Genomic DNA, 21,623 nt, shown 5'->3' with positions numbered 1-21,623 from the left:
TTAAGAGCAGGAAACAGTTTGACGTTTTTTAAAATGTATTTTTTTTCATAAAAAAAGAAGAAAATCTCCGTCGTGCGTCGCTGCGTGATGACGTCATCGAGGTGCTACGCAGGGGGCGTGGCCAGCTGCTGCCGCTGCGACTGCGGCCAGAAGGAGAACCGGTGCAGCACTCCGAGCAGCGCGCTCCTCCGGACTGCCCACTGTCCGCCCGACAACACGGACGCTACGGCCCCGCGCGCCGGCGGACCGGCTACCGGGACCTCACGGCGAGGCGCGACTACCGGCCGCTTTCTGCACGCGCGCCGGTAAACAACAGATACGTGCGTGTCCGGATTGTTTGTGCACGTAACTTCTAAACATCGGGAGAACATGTTGAGAATAGCGGGGCTGGAGTTAAGGTTAGCTCCGTTTCATAAGCAGGATATACTCTGTCATGACGTGTTAGTGTGCATTAGTGTGCATTAGTGTGTGTTATTGTGAGTTTTCTTGAGTGTGGCTCGTATTACGTAACGTAACGTCACAGGAAAGGTCTGCGTTTGACCCCAAATGTGTGTGTTTATTGCCATGTCGTGATTGTGACATCCTCTGTGACATACACACACGCACACACGCACACACACACACACGTATGTCTTCATTTCAGTGTGTATTTATTGCCATGTCGTGATTGTGACATCCTTATTTTATGATGTGGCACCTTAAGCCTGCAAACACTCACACACACACACACACACACACACACACACTGTTCGGTCAAGGTCGGCTGGATGTGGATGGTGCTCTTGTTTAAGAGGAGGAGAGGGGACCTGGATGTTGACGGTGCTCTTGTTTAAGAGGAGGAGAGGGGACCTGCTGCAGAACGAGGCCCCTTGGTGGCAAAGTTGGAGCCAGGAAGTGACTTCAGACTAAAAAAACATCATAATTTGAGAGCTTTGGCAGCCCTATTTCACCGCCTCTGATCCGAGAGCTCAGGTGTCGTCACATGACTTTATTTACTCTCGTATGTTTGGGGATTACAACATGCTGCTGCTCCCCCTGGCTCCTCACTCTCAATACAACATGGCCGTCACTGAATCCTCGGTCGTGCCAGAAATTCAACAGTTCTCAACAGAAAGTCCGTCTGCATCTTTTGCTTTATAGTTAGTGTCTCCAGCTCCTATTGTGTGTGTGTGTGTGTGACTCATCAAACCCACTGGGCTCCAGAGGACTGACCTCCTCCGTGCCTTCCTCTTCCTCTGCCAGCTCACACATCAGAGACGTTTCTCTCGGTCGCTCGTTTCCCGTTCTTCAGGAGACGGAGGAAGAGAAAGCGGAGGAGTGGAGGTTCAGGTGGAGCGAGGCCCGGGGGTCCAGACCCAGAACCAGACCCAGAGGCAGAACCAGAGCCAGAACCACGGGATATATAAAGCTAATAAGCTCAGTTTCCATCATGAAGACGACCGCTTGTTTCATAACCACAAATATAACACTAAATGTGGTGAGAAATGCTTTAATACAGAATAAAATGCCTCTTTATGTATTTAGCTTACTGTCGTGAAAGAGTCTTATGCATATATACATATTCACTTATTAAATTAGCTGGTTAATCTGTATAATTTCAGGAATTAAATCCATAAAAATTCAATCAAACATGGTTTAAAAAAAGTTTTTGAGAGTTTATTCACGGCAAAATATGTTTGATTATTTCCCATCACAGTAAAAGGAAACCTATAAATCCCCCTTTTTGATTTGTTCCTAAATCGAGACTCAAATTAGGATTTTTTTTGTTTTTTTTAGCGCAATTTGGAAACTTTCTGCTTAATTGTGAAACACGGCGGATGCGATGCGGATGTTTCCAGAAGGCTGAAACGTTTACAGAGAGACGCTCACATGCAAAAGTCACGTCAATTATTGATGAGCTCTGGGGGGAAAAGAAGGAGCTTCAACAGGGAAAGTGAAGTGTGTGTGTGTGTGTGTGTGTGAGTGAAGCAGCGAGCTGTTGAAGAGAGAGAGAGAGAGATGATGGAAGAGGAGAGGGCGACGGCTGGCTGCAGCCTCGGCATCGTGGCACCGTCTGCAGCGTCGGTTTGTTTACTTCCATCGTGTGTGTGTGTTTCTGTGTGTGTGTGTGTGTGTGTTTGGGATAAAATGCACACTCATGCTGGACTCTGCTGTCCTTTTAACCGAAGGCAGAGTTAGTTTGCCGGACTAGTTTTCCTCTCGGGGTCGTGCTCCCTGTTGCACAGACACGAGCATCTAGAGCTCTGGGAATGAGACTATTATACTTTATTTACTTTATTATAAACTTCTGCATGAGGCTGTCCTGTTTCAAACGTTGACAAATATGTGTCGGATCTTCTGACTTCTCATCTCGAGGACAACATTTTAATTTGGTGTAAAGACCAGATACCTGCAGTGGCATCAGTTGTGGCTGTGCTTTCATGTTTAGCACGCTAACAGGGCAGCGATCAATACTATTGATCGCTGCCTCATGTTGTGGGAAGTGGTGCCTGCAGTTTACCATCAGAGAGAATCAACGAGACTCCTAACGTAGAGAGATAGGTAGGTAGGCAGGTGAGATACAGAGATACAGTTATATAGAGATACAGAGATACAGAGATATAGAGATACAGTTATATAGAGATACAGTTATTTAGAGATACAGAGATATAGAGATATAGAGATACAGAGATATAGAGATACAGAGATAGTTATATAGAGATACAGTTATTTAGAGATACAGAGATATAGAGATATAGAGATACAGTTATATAGAGATATAGAGATACAGTTATATAGAGATACAGAGATATAGAGATACAGTTATATAGAGATACAGAGATATAGAGATACAGTTATATAGAGATACAGAGATATAGAGATACAGTTATATAGAGATACAGAGATATAGAGATACAGTTATATAGAGATATAGAGATACAGTTATATAGAGATACAGAGATATAGAGATACAGTTATATAGAGATACAGAGATATAGAGATACAGTTATATAGAGATACAGAGATATAGAGATACAGTTATATAGAGATATAGAGATACAGTTATATAGAGATACAGTTATATAGAGATATAGAGATACAGTTATATAGAGATACAGAGATACAGTTATATAGAGATACAGTTATTTAGAGATACAGAGATATAGAGATACAGTTATATAGAGATATAGAGATACAGTTATATAGAGATACAGAGATATAGAGATACAGTTATATAGAGATACAGAGATGCAGTTATATAGAGATACAGTTATATAGAGATACAGAGATATAGAGATACAGTTATATAGAGATACAGAGATATAGAGATACAGTTATATAGAGATATAGAGATACAGTTATATAGAGATACAGTTATATAGAGATACAGTTATATAGAGATACAGAGATGCAGTTATATAGAGATACAGAGATACAGTTATATAGAGATATAGAGATACAGAGATACAGTTATATAGAGATGCAGTTATATAGAGATATAGATATACAGAGATGCAGTTATATAGACACACACTGACACACACACAGACACACACACACACCCACACACAGAGGCTCTACTGAACTCCACTGCAGGCCGTGATTGGCGGTGAATCGGATGAAGATGCTCTCGATGCTCACCGTGAAGGTGTCGGAGCCGTTCACATCGTCTCGCTTTGAGTAAGTGTTGCTACGGCAACGTCACAACGACAACAACAACGAGAGCAATCACAGTATTGATCTTGTATTGATGTATCGCTCAGTTCTGCAGAGTATTTAGAGTCCAGGAAGTTAGACTGTCGGTGCTGAAAGTGTGGGTTGAAACTCAATGTGTGTGTGTGTGTGTCTGTGTGTGGGTGATGCTCATTTTCATGTGAAAGGGCTACAGCTGCTGCGTCCCTCTAAAGAAATTATTCATGCTTTATTCTAATGCCGAGCCCACGGGGTCCACACACACACACACACACAGGGACAGAGAACACCTCTGTTATTGGCTCAATAGAGCCACACGGGGGGGGCAATCTGTTTCTGACGGAGCCACGTTGGCCTTTTTATTTTTATTACCGTGGTAGAAAATTAACGATAAACGCCGACCAACAAACTTCCTCATTTATTAGATTATTATCTAATAAATGGTTTAATAACTTTGGGCTTTTTTTTGTGGAGGTCGTTGTAATAAAAACTGCCGTTTCCTGTGTCTTTCAGATCGTTCCTCACTGACCCTGGATCAGCTTACTTCCTCTTCTCCATCCAATAGGCTGTGAGTAGATAAAGAACACGATCCTGATGAGCCCATAAACATGCACGTCACAAACAGGGTCCCATCACACACACACACACACACACACACACGGTGTGATGCCTTCAAAGGCCAGAGGGGAAGCTGTAAAACAGGGTTTCACCATGTACGGTCAATCAGACTCTCGACACTCCGACATTCACCAGGAGACGGACGTCCGGTCCTCTCCTCCTTCCCCTCTCCGTTTCACCGCCTCTCTAGTCACGGGAGCTTTTTCCCAGAGATTCGGGTTCCTGAATTCTTTATATCAGAGTTTTTCTTCTTGTGGTATTTCATAATAACAGGTGTCCGGTTTACCTCGTTATAGTTCCTTTAAGCCGGTTTATTCTCCTCATATTAAGACAGAATCTACTTAGTGAATCCTGGATCGGGGTTTTATGTGTCAGGAGCTCTGGCCCAGATTTTCTGCGGCCTATACAATGTGTGCGTGTGTGTGACCCGATTCACGTGACTCACACACACACACACTGAGACGCCAGGCTGCATTTGGAGCTCCCTTATATGGCGGCTTTTCCACCTCCAGTCACGTTTCTGTGCCGACTTCCTCGTGATATTTTATTCTCGTGCCCCCGGACCGCCGTGGAGAGATAGTAAATACTTAATTGATTTGAGGTGTTAATCTGCCGCCTGTTGCCGGCCGTACACAAAGGGGTTCATGCTGAATGTGTGAGGATACACGGGAAAAGAAAAGTGATTTCTGAAGCTCAACAACTCAATAAAGTGTAATATATAATGCAGGAATAAGTCAGATTCCTCCTGTATTGCACCGACAGATCTCAGACCTGTTGATCTCCGTAGAGAGCAATGCATGATGGGTAGAAACCCACCTTCTTCAGCTGTGTTTCTTTTGGCTTTGCGAGTGGAAAATGTCGCTCCAGTTGGCGGAGACGCTGGAAAGTTCCTCCTCGCTTCAGGAAACAAAGACCAGAGATGCTCCCAGGCCGCGGATGTTTCTGGAGGAGCTCACAGACTTATCTTTCGGGTTGTGAGGATTCTTCTCAAATACTGAGTAAATCATCATAAACACTCAAGCGGCCGGTTCTCAGGAAGTAGGCCACGCACCAGTACCCCAGAACCACAGCCACACGGAGGTCTCTTCTTGGGCCGACTTGTAACGGATGAATCATTAAAGTCCAGCTTCTAGTTCAAGCTCAGAAGATAAGAACGACGTCGCTGCAGAAAGAATCGATGCAGATGATCAATACTGACCCAGTGTGTTCAACGATAACCTGAAGCTGAGTTATTGACACACATGGATGCTCATAAATAGTCCAGATCGACTGAAATAGCCTCCTGCAAATGGGCTAATTGCTCCTCACCGAAATGGGCCAGAGGAGAGACGGCAGAGAGCGAAGAAGAGGCTTCTTCTCTCGCGGCGGAAACGCAGCCCCAGAAGATTCAGATGTTTAGGGGAAATGGAGCAAAAAGAAACTCCCAAAACAAGACGGAGGATGAGGAGGAGACGCGTGAATAACATGAGGAGGAAGAAACACAGACTCAATGTAGAGGACCTAAAGAAACCTTCGGTCTCTTAGCAACAGTGTCGTATGGGGAGAAGCAGAAGGCTCATTTATAAGTTCCTATGTGGGATGACACACTCGGATGAAAGTCTACCCACTGGCTGTGTGTATTAATATTTATATATATATGTAGATATGTTTGCACCCTGACAGCGAGGTAGAAGACGAGCTGCGTTACGGAAGGATTTTCAAACTTTATTTTACATTAATCACCTGTTTTCCTCCAAAACATTCATTCATTCACTCGTCTTTGTGTTCTTTGCCCTTTTTCAGCTGTGACATGATTTGAGGTTCAAGATGCAATATTTTAGTATACTTGTATATTTATTTTTCCCCTTTTTATGATCGATTGATTTATTATTATCATTATTTATTATTATTATGTATTTTTTAATTATTATTTATTTGTATTATTATTTAAGCCAAGATACGGGCTTAAAAAAACATTCAACTTTATATAAAAAAATGACAGTTTTGCCGTTGATGCTAATAATTAATGGATTAAACAAACTTTGAATCATCTGAAAAACAAAATAAACTTTAATTAATGATAAAAGCCGCCTGGATGAAGACGGTTTGACTTTAACCCGGCATGTGGTTCCTCTTCCAGAGCTCCTGAGCATCCGAGAGCGGGTCGCCTCACATGGGCGTGTGTGAGGGCGTGTGTGTGTGTGAGGGCGGACAGGCATGGCGGGCGTCCGAGAGCGCGGCGAGCGCGGCTCCCGGCGGCCGTGGTCGGTGTACCGGGCCAGCACATTCGAGCTGTCCAGCGAGATGATCGGCTTGGCTCTCGCAGGTGAGGAACCTCGAGCCATCGCCTTCGTTAAGAATCTGTAAACACCGTCTGAGAGGCGTTGAGCTCCAATAATTCAGATTAAACTTCTCTCATGTTTTTTTGTGACTTGTTGGTTTTCCAGGAAATAGTCAGGACCCAGATGAGCCGGTGCTGGAGTTCAGCGTGGGTGAGTCATTAAGGCCTTTAGATGAGAATCCGTCTCTAACACATTACACGCCTTTAACTGGTCCCTCCTCCCGGTCCCTCCTCCCGGTCCCTCCTCCCTGTCCTTCCTACCTGTTCTTCCTCCCGGTCCCTCCTCCCGGTCCTTCCTACCTGTCCTTCCTCCCTGTCCTTCCTCCCTGTCCTTCCTCCCGGTCCCTCCTCCCTGTCCTTCCTCCCTGTCCTTCCTACCTGTCCTTCCTCCCGGTCCCTCCTCCCTGTCCTTCCTACCTGTCCTTCCTCCCTGTCCTTCCTCCCGGTCCTTCCTCCCTGTCCTTCCTACCTGTCCTTCCTCCCGGTCCTTCCTCCCGGTCCTTCCTCCCTGTCCTTCCTCCCGGTCCTTCCTCCCGGTCCTTCCTCCCTGTCCTTCCTCCCGGTCCTTCCTCCCTGTCCTTCCTCCCGGTCCTTCCTCCCGTTCCTTCCTACCTGTCCTTCCTCCCGGTCCCTCCTACCTGTCCTTCCTCCCGATCCCTCCTCCCGGTCCCTCCTCCCGGTCCTTCCTACCTGTCCTTCCTACCTGTCCCTCCTCCCGGTCCCTCCAGCCTGCACGGAGCTGCAGACGCCCTCCGCGGACCGGAAGCCCAACAGTTTCGTGGTGGTGAGCTGTACGACGCTGCCGCAGGCCTTCTGGACCAAACACGCCCAGACCGAGGTCATCGAGGTCAGACCCTCTGCACTGCCGACCCTCAGAGGTCATGTGACGTCAGCGTCTAACCGGGGTAACGCCGTGCGGCTGGTCTTGTGTTCGCAGGGCACCAGCAACCCCATCTTCCTCAGCAGCGTGGCCTTCTTCCAAGAGTCCAACATCAACCAGCAGACGCAGGTGAAGGTCACCGTCTACGACGTGAAGGACCGCTCGCAGGGCACGGTAAGAAGAGACACGCAGCTGAGTGGGAACATGCAAACTATATAAATATATATATATATATTAATATTCTGTCTCTTTAGATGTACATGTTGGGCTCGGCACTTTTTCCTGTTAAAGAGTTGTTGCAGGAGAAGAGCCACAGATTACAGCTGGAACTGAGGTAACAACCCTTCTCACTTCTTATATACATTTATATATTTATATATGTATATAAATCCAGTAAATGTGTCTGGTGCAGGTCGGCAGAGAACCAGCGGGTGGGGAACATCACCGTTGCTGCCTGGCAGATGGAGGAGAGGGCGGATCAGAGGATGTCGGGCGGCCGCCTGCCGGACAGCATCAACGGACGGGTGAGAGGGGGCAGGGCGACGGGTGAGATCTCTCAGCCGCTTAGGAGTTAAATGTGTTGCGTGTGTGTGTGTCCGTCCGTCCGTCCGGCAGACGATGCTGCCCGTCGACGAGAGCCTCACCGAGTCGATGGGCGTCCGGATGAAGTACGCGTCGCTAAGCAAAGACATCCTGCTGCGCTCAGGTGCTCCTTGTTGACTTTATGAGTTAAAGTGTTCGTTCATCTCATCTTGAGGCAGAGTTTTGTATTTTTTAATCTAAATGTCTCTCTCTCTCTGATCCTCCCTCTCTCTCTGATCCTCTCCCTGTGTGGTCAGTGTTCGGGGGCACGATGTCCCGGATGTACCGCTTCCCCACCACGGACGGGAACCACCTCCGGGTGCTGGAGCAGATGGCCGAGAGCGTCCTCTCCTTGAACGTCCCCAGACAGTTCGTCAAACTGCTGCTGGAGGAGGACGCGGCCAGGTACACACACACGCACACGCACACGCACACACACACATGCGTTCTTTAATGATATATATTTAAGACATATATGTGGATACTTTGTATTGTTTTCACTGTTTGTCTTTTTTATAGACGGGGAAGTGAAGCCGTCTCACTTCAAAACCACAAGATAAAAATTATGAAAGTGTTTCAACATTTTTAAAAAAGAAAAAAGGAAAATAAGTAAAAAGAAAAAATTATGAAAAATAATGGCAAAAAAAGAATTAACAAAAGGAACAACAAAATATATATATAAAAAAATAATACAAGAAATAAGTAAAATAAGTATAACGAATAAATAAAAATAAAGATTATGAAAAAATGCAAGAAAAAAAGTTTACAAATAATAATAGAAGGATACAAAATTAATTTATGAAATGATTTAAATGAATGAATAGTGGTGATATTCTCTTCCCAGGGTGTGTGAGCTGGAGGAGCTGGGGGAGCTGTCGCCCTGCTGGGAGAATCTGAGGCGGCAGATCGTCTCTCAGTACCAGACCATAATACTCACGTACCAGGAGACGCTGTTGCACCTCACCGACTACCGAGGTCAGAGCGCCGCTTTGGAACGGCTCCGCTTCAAAAGGTTCCGGTCGTGACCTTTCTGTTGACCTCCAGGCCCGTCGTTCAAAGCCAGCAACCTGAAGGCGGAGAGGAAGCTGGAGTTCATGCCCACCAACCTGCACGTCCAGAGGATGAGGGTCCAGGACGAGCTGGGCTTCGGTGAGGAGAACACCATATGCCCCCCCCCTCTCCTCCTCCTCTTCCTCATCCACCTCTTCTTCCTCCGTTTCTCCATTTTCCTTCTCCTCCTCCCCTCCTCCCTCTTCCTCCTCTTCAACCCTCTCCTTCCGCCACCTTCCTCCAACCTTTTTTTGTTTGCCGCTGCACACCTTCTCCTTCTCCTCCTCTTCCCCCTCTCCTCTTCCTCCTCCTTCTCATCCTCCTCTTCTCCCTCCTCCTCCTCCTCCTCCTCTTCTCCCTCCTATTTTACCTCTTCCCTCTCCTCCTCCTCTTCTTCCTTCTCTTCTTCCTCTTCCTCCTCCTCCTCTTCTCCCTCCTCCCTCTCCTCCCCCCCCCCCCCCACCTCTCTCCTGACGCCTCCCTCCCTCTCCAGAACACACGTATGACGTCATCACCATCGGGGCGCCGGCCGCTCACTGCCAGGGCTTCAAGAGCAGCGGCCTGAGGAAACTCATCCACAAGTTTGAGGAGGCGAAGAAACAGTAAGTGGAGAGGAAGGAAGGAAGGAAGGAAGGAAGGAAGAGAGAGAAGTGCGAGAAGTGCGTCTGCTTGTTTGTCGTTCTCCCCTCAGCGATAACTTTATTTACTCATTCTTTAGTTGAACGATGTATTCTGGTTTGGCGACTGCATTAACTCAAGTTTTATGACCCCCTCTTGATTTTTGTTTTTGTTACTTCTTCTTATTGATCAGCGCATGTGAGGAGGAACGGTGAGTTGTTGCTTTGCTCTTCTTCATGTGTGCGTTCGCTGTGTGTCTCTCACAACAACATCACTCCCGCTGGCTCTCGTCATGTTTTTCAAGCTTTTTATTTGGATGCAAGACTTCCCATCGCTCCAGATGTAGCCAAGATCTATGTTGTCCCAAACTCACAGCGCTCATCTCGTAAAGACGACTTTAAGATCTATTTGTGTCTGTAAAGTGAGCGGTACCCCCCCAGTCCTGGTTATTGACGTGCATTGTTGTCTCTGTTGTTGGGAACAGTGCTCGTAACAACACCTCCTCCTGTAGCTCCGCCCTCTCCAGCTCCCAGTCCATCGTCTACATTCCTCAGGACATCGTGCGAGCCAAAGAGATCATCGCCCACATCAACACGCTGAAGACTCAAGTCAGCTACTACGCCGAGAGGCTCTCCCGAGCCGCCAAGGACCGCTCGGCCGGCGGCCTGCAGCGAACGCTCGCCATCCTGGCCGACAAGGTGTGTTCACCTCAGTCCTCTCTTCTCAGAGGAGTGTGTTCACCTCAGTCCTCTCCTCTCATGTGAGTCCTCTCCTCTCACCTGAGCCCTCTGCTTTCAGAGGGGTGTGTTCACCTGAGTCATCTCCTCTCAGAGGAGTGGGTTCACCTGAGTCCTCTCCTCTCAGAGGAGTGTGTTCACCTGAGTCCTCTCCTTTCAGAGGGGTGTGTTCACCTGAGTCCTCTCCTCTCACCTGAGTCCTCTCCTCTCAGAGGAGTGGGTTCACCTGAGTCATCTCCTCTCAGAGGAGTGGGTTCACCTGAGTCATCTCCTCTCAGAGGGGTGTGTTCACCTGAGTCATCTCCTCTCAGAGGGGTGTGTTCACCTGAGTCATCTCCTCTCAGAGGAGTGTGTTCACCTGAGTCCTCTCCTTTCAGAGGGGTGTGTTCACCTGAGTCCTCTCCTCTCAGAGGAGTGTGTTCACCTGAGTCCTCTCCTTTCAGAGGGGTGTGTTCACCTGAGTCCTCTCCTCTCACCTGAGTCCTCTCCTCTCAGAGGAGTGTGTTCACCTGAGTCCTCTCCTTTCAGAGGGGTGTGTTCACCTGAGTCCTCTCCTTTCAGAGGGGTGTGTTCACCTGAGTCCTCTCCTCTCACCTGAGTCCTCTCCTCTCAGAGGAGTGTGTTCACCTGAGTCCTCTCCTCTCAGAGGAGTGTGTTCACCTGAGTCCTCTCCTTTCAGAGGGGTGTGTTCACCTGAGTCCTCTCCTCTCACCTGAGTCCTCTCCTCTCAGAGGAGTGTGTTCACCTGAGTCCTCTCGTCTCACCTGAGTCCTCTCCTCTCAGAGGAGTGGGTTCACCTGAGTCCTCTCCTCTCATGTGAGTCCTCTCCTCTCATGTGAGTCCTCTCCTCTCACCTGAGTCATCTCCTCTCAGAGGAGTGTGTTCACCTGAGTCCTCTCCTCTCACCTGAGTCATCTCCTCTCAGAGGAGTGTGTTCATCTGAGTCCTCTCGTCTCACCTGAGTCCTCTCGTCTCACCTGAGTCCTCTCCTCTCAGAGGAGTGGGTTCACCTGAGTCCTCTCCTCTCACCTGAGTCCTCTCCGCCTCCCAGACTCGCCAGTTGGTGACGGTGTGCGACTGCAAGCTGCTGGCGTCGGCCATCCAGGCCCTGAACGCAGCGCGGCCTGAGTACGTGGCCTCCGAGGCGTCTCCCTCCGCCGACGCCGAACAAGTAGTCCTGAGAAACGACCAGGACACGCTGCTCGCCAAGTGGAGCGGCTCCAACAGCCGCGCCTCGCTGCAGCTGGACTGGCTCGAGGAGGAGTGGGTGAGTCAGTGAGTTAGTGAGTGAGTCAGTGGGCGGGTTAACCAGCTGGTAACTGTGTGTGTTCCTCAGTGTGTGTCTGAGTTGGCTCGTGTCCTTTCAGGAGAAGGTCTGGCTGAACGTGGACAAGTCTCTGGAGTGCATCATCCAGCGCGTGGACAAGCTGCTTCAGAAGGACAGGAGGCCGAGCGTCAGCAGCCAGGACAGTACCCCGTCTGACCTGCAGGGCGGCGCCAGTAAGAAAGGTGACGCAACCGCAGCGCATGAAATCTGATCGACGCTGCGCTTGAAGAGTGTTAACGGCGTTGTGTGTGGCTGTGAAAAGGTGAAGGAAAGAGACGGGCGTTCTGGATCAACCCAGAGTCATCTCCATCATTACCATCTTCATCCTCATCACCACCACCATCCTCTTCCTCTCTGCCCGCCCTCTCCTCTGCACAGGACTTCTGTAGGTTCACTTGATTTCTCATATTTCCAATGCTTCTCGTGTCGGCTCTTGTTTTGAAGGAACGTTTCTACCTTTTTAAAAACGAACTCACCAAAACAAACATCTGCATTGTGTCTCGTGCGTTATCCTTGTGATCCTGTGTTTGGGTCCGTCCATCATGTTGCATCGGTCTGGATACGTCTCTGACGCTGCTGTTGTAGTCTTTTGTGTGTCTCTGCTGCTGTTGTAGTCTTTTGTGTGTCTCTGCTGCCTCGTATGGCTTACGCTAATGATGCATGTTGCACCTCCAACCTCTTCCAGATGGGAGCCCCAGTGCTGAGGAGGCCTACCCAGGTAAGAGCTGCTGTCCCTCGTTGCTCCAGGACTCTATGTTTACATATTATACTCAATATACTCAAATAGTTGATTATCAAATGAGATTTTCTTTAAAGCTGCACATTAAATTGGACTTTATAGATATTATTATTTTATTTTTTTACTATACATGTCGTTTGATTGCTGGAAAAGTCCCTCCTTTTTATTTTAGTGCTAATAATCTTTAATAAAGAGCAGCTTAACTCACTTCTGTAGTCTGAAGGCTCACACCTTGAAAGCCAGGGAACTCTTTTATGTTTGCAAAATGTAACTACACTCCTAAACATCCTTGTTAATACTTTCATTTTATTTTTAAAGTCTGGAGAATTGCCAAATCTAGAGTAGATATGTACATAAAAGCACAATATTGGACCAAGAAGGGAAATGACTATGAACTCTAAAAACTACTAAAGTTCAGAATAAAGTGTGTGACATAATGAAGTAACCACTAAATGTTCAGTTTGGATATGCAGGGCGTCTTCGTTGATAAATCAAGTATTTATTATTGTGTTATCTTATATTTTATTCCTGTATAAAGAGACTAACCATCCTGGAGCTTGATAATCTCGCTCAGCGCTTCTGCTTCTCCTGTCGCGTCTGGTTTCTGTTCCCATCTCATAAAAAACTAAATCCACGAACTAACTCATAAATGAACTTACTGAACGTCGCTCCAGCATTGTGCGAAGGCCTCACCTCGGTGGGGGGGGTGCGCCCTTGTCCTTGTCTTGCAGGCGAGTGGAGCGAGGCGCTGTACCCGCTGCTCACCACGCTCACCGAGTGCGTCGCCATGATGGCCGACAAGGCCAAGAAGTCCATGGTGTTCCTGCTGATGCAGGACAGCGCGCCCACCATCGCCATGGACCTGTCGCTGCAGTACCGCCGCGACGTCGTCTTCTGCCAGACGGTCAGGGGGCAAACACACACACACACACACTGAGGCTTTAATAATATATATATATATAAAACATATATGTGGATACTTTGTATTGTTTTCACCGTTTTACTTTTTTTAAAGATGGGGAAGTGAATCCGTCTCACTTCAAAGCCACAAGACAAAAATTATTACAAATTTAAAAATATATTAATACAAAATAATAATGGAAAAAAATGCTGAAAAAAATATATTAAAAAAAGAAATCAAATAAATAAGTAAAATAAGTATAAAGAATAAATAACGAAAACATTCTGGAAAAAAATGAGGAAGAAAATAACTTCTAAAACATTGTCTCGCTTTATGCCCTCAAAACATATTTTTTAAATTGTGATACTTTGTAGCGCTTCATACGATATTAACTGTGTGCGTGTGTGCGTGTGCAGCTCACCGCTCTCATCTGCGGCTTCATCATCAAACTGAGGAACTGTCTCCGTGACGACGGATTCCTCCGTCAGCTGTACACCATCGGCCTGCTGGCTCAGTTTGAGTCCCTGCTCAGCACCTACGGTACACACACACACACACACACACACACTGTGAGACCCCGGCAGTGAGGGTTGACGAGGTTGTCTCCGCGTGTGGTCCAAGGTGAGGAGCTGGCCATGCTGGAGGACATGAGCGTCGGCATCATGGACCTCCGCAACGTCACCTTCAAGGTAGGAAGACTCCAGAAAATAATGAATTCTGGTTCTTCTTCTTTTTTTTATTGCTGTTATTAAATTTCTTGTAATTTTTCTGTTGTCGCGACAAAGAAAACTGAATATTTTTAAATTTTTATTTGTTACATACAATTGTAAAAAGTGTTTTTCTATTTGGGAAAAGACTTTTTGAGCGATGATAAAAATGACCACTGGAGCACTATTTGTATTATAATTTATTTGCATAATGTCGGGTTATCCATGCAAACACAGTTCCTCTTCCCCGTCAGGTGACACAGGCCATCGGTAGCTCCGCCCCCGACATGCTGCCCATCATCACGGGGAACCGCGACGGCTTCAACGTGCGCATCCCGCTGCCGGGCGCCATGTTCGACGCGTTGCCGCGGGAGATCCAGAGCGGCATGCTGCTGAGGGTGCAACCGGTGCACTTCAACGTGGGCATCAACGAGCAGCAGACGCTGGCGGAGAAGTGAGTGAGGCGAGGGGGGGGAAGGAGACGAGGGAAGGAAGACGAGAGAAAGGAGAGGAGGGAAAGGAGACGAGGAGACGCAGGAAGGGGTTGATGTGGTTTCTCTGTGCAGGTTTGGAGACACGTCCCTGCAGGAGGTCATCAACCTCGAGAGTCTCTCCAGGTTGAATTCGTACTACGAGCAGTTCAAAGAAGTCCTGCCGGAGGACTGTGAGTATTCCCCCCCCCCGCCCCCTCCTTTTTGTTTCTCCTCACCTTCATCCCCTCCTCTTCCTCCTCCTCTCCATCGCCCCCCCCAGGCCTCCCGAGGTCTCGCTCCCAGACGTGTCTCCCGGAGCTGCTGAGGTTTCTGGGGCAGAACGTCCACGCCAGGAAGAACAAGAACGTGGACGTCCTCTGGCAGGCGGCCGAGGTGAAAACGGCGTTCGTGCTTTTGCCGTGAAGTGATTTTATTTATTTTTTTAAGTTATTGATCCCGAGCGTCTCGTCATCAGATCTGCCGCCGGCTGAACGGCGTCCGCTTCACCAGCTGCAAGAGCGCCAAAGACCGCACGGCCATGTCGGTGACCCTGGAGCAGTGTCTGATCCTGCAGCATGAGCACGGCATGGCGCCGCAGGTCTTCACGCAGGCGCTGGACTGCATGCGCAGGTAGGGATGACACACACACACACACACACACACCTGAGAGTCACACCTGGACACAACACGTCCTGTCTGCAAAGGTATATATATATAAAAGAGACAGCACCCCTCTCTTAAAGAGACAGCCCTCCTCTCTTAAAGAGACAATGCCCCTTTCTTAAAGAGACAAACCTCCTCTCTTAAAGAGTCAGCGCCCCTCTCTTAAAGAGACAGCTACCCTTTCTTAAAGAGACAACCCTCCTCTCTTAAAGAGACAGCGCCCCTCTCTTAAAGTGACAGCACCCCTTTCTTAAAGGGACAGCACCCTGTTCTTAAAGAGACAGCCCTCCTCTCTTAAAGAGACACATAAATGAACCTTGAACACACATTAAATTATAAGAAATGGACACAGTTGTATTAAATCAGTAAGATATATGACATAACATATTTCAGGCTGCTCCACCGACACTTGAGTAATTGTGGCGTTGAGTCGGTTGCCTCACTTCACCGACTCTTGACCAAAGCTTTGCATTCAGTTGACCTCGGTTGTGTGTCTGGAGCGCTTGTTGTTTGTTTGTTGAGTCAACTGGGTCTTTACCCTAAATCTGCTGTTTATTTATTATTTTCCTGTATTTGTCGTCGTCCTTTTTTATTTTTCCGTAAGTTTTTTTTTTTACATCTCTCTGTTGAGAACAAATAAATATTCAGTTTTCCACCTCAGAGCTTTAAGTCAAACAGGCTTTTTCTGTTTGAGTGTTTTCCGCATGTGTCTTGCAGCATGTGGAACGCGTCCGTGTTGCATACGTCTGGTTTAGAAACTATGGGATGAGAATAGGTAACGGTGCATTCTACAGCGTTTAAATAAATATATCTTTCCAGAAAGCGTCTGGTTTGCAAAGCTCTCCGTGTTTAACTCGGTTTGAACCCGACATGGACAGAAGGACTGAGGCGCTCGGGGAATTCTTCTTCCCTAAACGGAGCTTTATTGACATCGAGCCACGTTGTGATTCAGTTATTTTGGGACAGAAAAGCTCTTTGTTTGTTTCTTTGTGTTCTAAACTTTGTGCCGTGTTGAAGCTGTAAACAAACAGCCGTCTCAATGAAGCTGCTCTGCCGCATGACACGACATCTCTTCACCTTCTCCTCCCCCTCTTCTCTCCTCCCTCGTTCCTCCCTCCATCCTCAGCCGGCGAGCATGACTTCTGCTTTGTTATCATAATTAGAGTTTAAATAGTTTAAAGTGACGCATGTTGTATAAACGTAGAGATGTACCCTTCTCCTTCCACGACGCCATTTGTCCCGCTTGTGCATTAAATGTGCACGTTAGCACGTTAGCCTCGTTAGCACGTTCCTGTGATGCATGTGGCTGCATTTCAAATGTACAGATGACCCTGAAGGTCTCATAGAACATGTGGACACGGTGAGCCGCCGCTGGTTTCTTCTTCTCTTTTTCCGAAAGACGGAGAAACATCTTTCTTAATTCTCTCTTTTTTCTCTTTCTCTTTTCCCCTCCCCTCTTCTTCCTCTGTTTTCCCGCCTGTTTTGACGTCGTCATGATTTGGGTCATTTTTTTTTGCGGGGATTCATTTCCATTTGTTGTGACCTCCATGTGTTGTTGTTGTTGTTGACACCGTGGGGCCTGCTGCCTGTGGCCGTGGCTTCTTTGTGATTTCTCGCCGGCCATCTGGTTATTTTGGCTCCCTTCCTCTCCTCCTCTCCTTCTTGCCATCTTTCTTTTCCTATTTCCTCTCCTCTTTCTCCTTTATCTCTTTTTGTCCTTGTATTTTCCCTCATCTGCTCCTCCTCCCTATTCCCTCTCCTCCTCCTCTTCCCCATCTTTCCTCCTCTTCTTCCTCCTTCTCATCCTCCGCTCCTCCTCCTCTTCTTCCTCATATTCCTCCTTTTCCTTCTCCCTCTCCTCCTCCTCCTCCCTCCTCCTCCTCGCGTGCCTCGGCAGCGTTGGTACGAGGGAGGTTGTAACCCAGAAGAACCTGAGCGGCGTGCTGCCGGTGCGTGACCTCCGGCTTGACCCCGGGCTCCTGTACTCGCTGCCCCTGCTGGCCCTCAGCCCCAACCTGCTGGTGGTGTGGATCTTCCTCAGCGTGGCCTACTTCCTGGCCAAGCTGCGCTGCAGCTGACGGGGGGGCCCCCCGCCGACCCCCCGGGGTGCATGTGACTCGTGCCCAGTCATGCACTGAAGCCCCGCCTCCTGCTTTGTTTGGGGGCACTTCCTGTTTGGTGTTTCTCCTTTTTGTGGACTTGCAGAAAGATGCATGTTTCATATGGAAGACATGAGCGCGGAGGTCACGGTGGAGGTCACGGCGGAGGTCACGGAGGACTTCTGTGTTTTGAGGATGAACTATCGGCGTACTTCCTGTTCCTGTCGCCAGACAAGTGAACGAGAGGAATTGTGTCGCTTGAAATGCCGTTAAATCTAAAATGACGAGAGAGGGAGAGAGAGGAGGTGATTTAATGTGTTAAAGGTCACACAGGCTGTCAGCATTTTCCTAAATTCTCTCCATTTCAGGGGGAGAAAAGCTGCTTAATGTTCTGCTCTCCTATACCTGTGTGGTGGATAGCGCCCTCTGCTGGACAGACTGAAGAACTGTCTCTGCCTTGTTCTTCATCGCTAACAGAACACAGAAGGGACAGTCTGTCATGACACCTGGTTGTGAATATGTATTCAGGAAACATGCAGATTATATATAAACATTGCTTCAGGAAAGAGTTATTTTTGTTGTTATGAGACTCTATCTTTGTGCAATTTGATTATCATCGTCTTCCATTTGCATTTTGCACCTCAAACGAAAGCTTTTAATCTGTGCCAAAGTTAAGTAAGCTTATATATATTTAATTATGCATATATACATTTAATTATGCAAATGTTTAATTATAAATTAAATGTATTTATTTCTATATTTATTTGTATATATTTCCAGGCAGTGTTATTGCGTCGGGTCTTCCTGCTCTTCTAGCCAGCCTCCTCCTCCTCGTATGTTTCACTGTTCCAGCAGATCTGGGGTCAGTTCTGTTCACATGCTGCTTCACATTTACATCTCCACTAAATCTCCAGCTTCCGTTGGGTTTAAAACGCGAGCACTAAAACGTGTATTTACAGCCCTGTTCACGGCGAGATAAACAAACTGAACACGTGTCAACAGTCAGGCTCCTCCCCCCCCCCCCCCCCCCCCGTTGAAACAAATCAACGTTTCAAATACTTTGCATACCGTGTGAGACACGCGTGACCCTTTGTGGTTGCAGAGCGGTATGTGCATTTTCCTGTGTAGCAAGTCTGTAGCAGAAACTGTGTGTGTGTATTTTTCTCTCTGGCACATTTGGGGCTCTCAAACTGGTCCTGGATCAGTTACGGTCTCGCCAGTTGACAGAGCTGAATTTGTAGGTTTCTGATTGGCTGATGTTGGAACGTATGACTGTAGGATGTGTGTCATGGTGCAGGGAGCAGGGTGCAGGACGCAGGGTGCAGAGCAATTCAGCTCCAACAGTTAAATATTAGTTTTAAAGAGTTAACGCGAAGCAACTTATTTTATTTATTTATAAGGAATAAGACTGTAGCTCCACAAAGCTTTTAAGGGATGAATTCTGGTTAGTTGAAAGTAATTATTATATTATTATACAGCTTGATGCAGAACCCCTGACCCTCTACGGACCATTTGTTATATTTAATTGTTTATTTTTAACCTCTAACCGGTTTAGATCTGCCTCTGTGAGACAGAAGTTACACATTAGAATTGATTATAAAGAAGATTTTCATATATACATACATCTAATATATAAATATATAATTAAGTAATCGCTTAGCTGCAGGGATGTGAAAGAATGGGAATTATTTTATGTAAAATATACAAAACGTTGTTTTAAAATGAGGTAATATGTTAGGTTTCTATCATATAATTATCATTAATTCCCAATACTTACATGTGTTTACACTCAAGTGCTTCCTTAGAATATTCTTAAAATCACTGATGGAGAAATGTTGTTTTATTCTTAAGAATCCAGATGTATCAGAATATATTTGTACCGCTGTATTTAAATTGTATTTTTGGATTTCCCAAATGTTTGCTATATCTTGAATGAATCCAAATCATATTATATATATATAGATCTCTATGATGTGATTATGATGCTTGTGCCGCCACGCTGTCACTTTAGATCACGTCTTGTTTTAAAATGAAGATTTATTTGTTTTTCTGTGTATTGAATATTGATTTAATTGACTTTGCACTCGGCTCTAAACCTCCTGTTTACAACATAAAACATACTGTGGAACAGCTGTTTTACTTTGTTGTTGTCAGTAAGTGTCGAGGAAAGTTAGTTTTTTATTCTAAAATCTGGCTTTTTGCTGTCGAAAGTGATCCCGTCCAGTCAGGGTGTCCCTGAACGCCACACCACACTGTAATAAACCACCAGTCAGGGTGTCCCTGAACGCCACACCACACTGTAATAAACCACCAGTCAGGGTGTCCCTTAACGCCACATCCAGCTGTAATAAATATCCTGTGCCTCCGCCTGCAGAATCAACTCCATGATATGTTGTGGTCTGAGGTATGTGTGTGTGAATATGTGTGTGTTTTTAACAAACTAAATGTGGTAATTAATTTGTTCATTTGAGACTTAAGTAATGTCTTTTGTTGCCTGTTGATAATGACGCCTCCCCCCCCCCCCTCCAGCAGAGTGAGTACCACTCAAGGACACACACACACACACACACACAGTCCCCCGTCTCTCTCGTGTGTCCTCACCGCTGCCCGTTGTCTCCTCAGTGAAGGCTGCCGGCGAGAGAACACGGTGAAGAACGTCGGCTGCAGGAAGTACGCGTTCAACTGCCTGCAGCTCAAGGCCTTCCCCAAACACTACCGCCCCGAGGGCACCTACGGGAAGGTGGAGACCTGACGGCACCCCGCGGTGCTCCGCCTCGCATCATCGGACCGGACGGACACTGTGTTTTTTGGTAAAGGCCGGGAATCAGACCCCCGGTTTCTGTCCCGGAGGAGAATAAACAAACTGTTTGGCCTTCCGGAAAACAAACCGCAGAAGTGTTTTTTTATGTTTTAGTTGTTTGTTCCATGTTATGCACAACAAACACGTTGGATTCAAGAACGTTTAAATGTATGAACGACACTGCCTCACCTCTGATCGAGCTGATACGATCAATATCGACCAATATCGAGCACGCACACATTTATATTTATGCTCCACGATGAAAATTCATTAAAAACACATTTTAAATCCAATTATATACGAATAAAACTGACTATCTGTTGTCAGCCCACCGTGTTCAGACACATTTCCACGTTAGGATGTCTTGAAGCCTCTGATGAACTATTCAAGGATGATATTTATATTGAGGGGAAGGATCGTTTTATTTGTTGTCAACAAATCAAATGAAAATGTAAAATGTGTCACGTCACAGACTGAAGTATTTCCCGCTCTTTTCTCCTGCTCACGTTTCCGCTGTGATCAATAAATCAGGACACAGGAACTGTAACTCTGTCTCTGTGTGAAGAAAACTGGACTGAAACTCACAATAATGTCAGAATATTCTTTTATATTATGGAAAAATAGGATAAATTAAACTTCATTAATCTCAATCGGAGGGATTAAATGATACTTAAATGGATTCAGAATAAAGGGGTTCCACCTCTTCTTTAAATGCAATTTGTTTTTGCTGCTTATGTTTTTTCTTTTCAACCAAAATAAGAAAATCCGAAGCAGCTAAACCGAGATATTAATAACATGTGTAATGACGCGTCTGAACCACACGGGGGAGCCTCTTTACGGTTTAACCGCGTTCATCAAGCAAGTTTTTGTTCTAAATCCAGTTTATCTTGTTTTACTTGAGACTTTCTTTCGATCCGAGACGGTTTGAATCTCTTTATATTATAACTTGTCGATATCTGACTGAAATAAATATGAAATGTATTTGTTTGTTTTTTAAATAATTAGATACGTTCTAAAAAATCTCCAGGGAGAGGAGGCGGTCTCCGGGGAGAGGAGGTGGTCTCCGGGGAGAGGAGGTGGGAGGCGGTCTCCGGGGAGAGGAGGCGGTCTCCGGGGAGACGTGCTGTGACGGAGATCAGGAGATGTCTCCTGATTGTGAGCCACGCACTGTTTAAATAATGAATACTGAAGCGTTGGATTAACCTTCATTGTGATAATAACATGAGAATAATGTGAAATATAATTATATACATACATGTTGTGGTCATTTTGTGTCTCTGGGAACTTTATTGTTTATAAAAGTTCAGACTGCGATCTCGTGCATTCTTATTTAATTTAACGCAGCAAAATCATGAAAGATAATTGAACTTTAAAGCATTTTAGGCATTAACAATTATTGTGTATCTTCTGTGTCAGAGGAGATTTGATTTGTCTTCC

At 46.4% G+C, this 21,623-nt stretch overlaps 1 protein-coding gene across 9 annotated transcripts; it reads left to right on the top strand.

Annotated features, from left to right (window-relative positions):
* The first annotated feature begins 156 nt into the window (after positions 1–156).
* On the top strand, positions 157–21,167 carry inpp4ab (inositol polyphosphate-4-phosphatase type I Ab). Of its 9 annotated transcripts, XM_056431065.1 has the most exons (28): positions 157–305; positions 1,243–1,477; positions 4,186–4,240; positions 6,410–6,595; positions 6,717–6,761; positions 7,339–7,457; positions 7,548–7,664; positions 7,745–7,824; positions 7,903–8,014; positions 8,106–8,196; positions 8,330–8,477; positions 8,917–9,047; positions 9,117–9,221; positions 9,616–9,724; positions 9,934–9,951; positions 10,252–10,438; positions 11,529–11,744; positions 11,845–11,986; positions 12,067–12,189; positions 12,490–12,522; positions 13,275–13,447; positions 13,861–13,984; positions 14,066–14,133; positions 14,406–14,605; positions 14,718–14,815; positions 14,905–15,017; positions 15,100–15,254; positions 20,009–21,167. In XM_056431065.1, the coding sequence occupies exons 4-28, from the start codon at positions 6,487–6,489 to the stop codon at positions 20,136–20,138; spliced, it is 2,946 nt and encodes a 981-aa protein (XP_056287040.1). In that variant the 5' UTR covers positions 157–305; positions 1,243–1,477; positions 4,186–4,240; positions 6,410–6,486; the 3' UTR covers positions 20,139–21,167. The 9 variants fall into 9 exon arrangements, with proteins under 9 accessions (XP_056287040.1, XP_056287043.1, XP_056287039.1 ...); XM_056431068.1 differs by lacking the exon at positions 1,243–1,477 and having other exon boundaries at positions 11,848–11,986; XM_056431064.1 differs by lacking the exon at positions 1,243–1,477.
* The last annotated feature ends 456 nt before the right edge of the window (positions 21,168–21,623 follow it).

The sequence above is a fragment of the Pseudoliparis swirei genome, chromosome 14 (genome assembly GCF_029220125.1).
Source record: "Pseudoliparis swirei isolate HS2019 ecotype Mariana Trench chromosome 14, NWPU_hadal_v1, whole genome shotgun sequence".
Taxonomy (NCBI): domain Eukaryota; kingdom Metazoa; phylum Chordata; class Actinopteri; order Perciformes; family Liparidae; genus Pseudoliparis; species Pseudoliparis swirei.
This window is presented reverse-complemented; position numbering and strand designations above follow the sequence as displayed.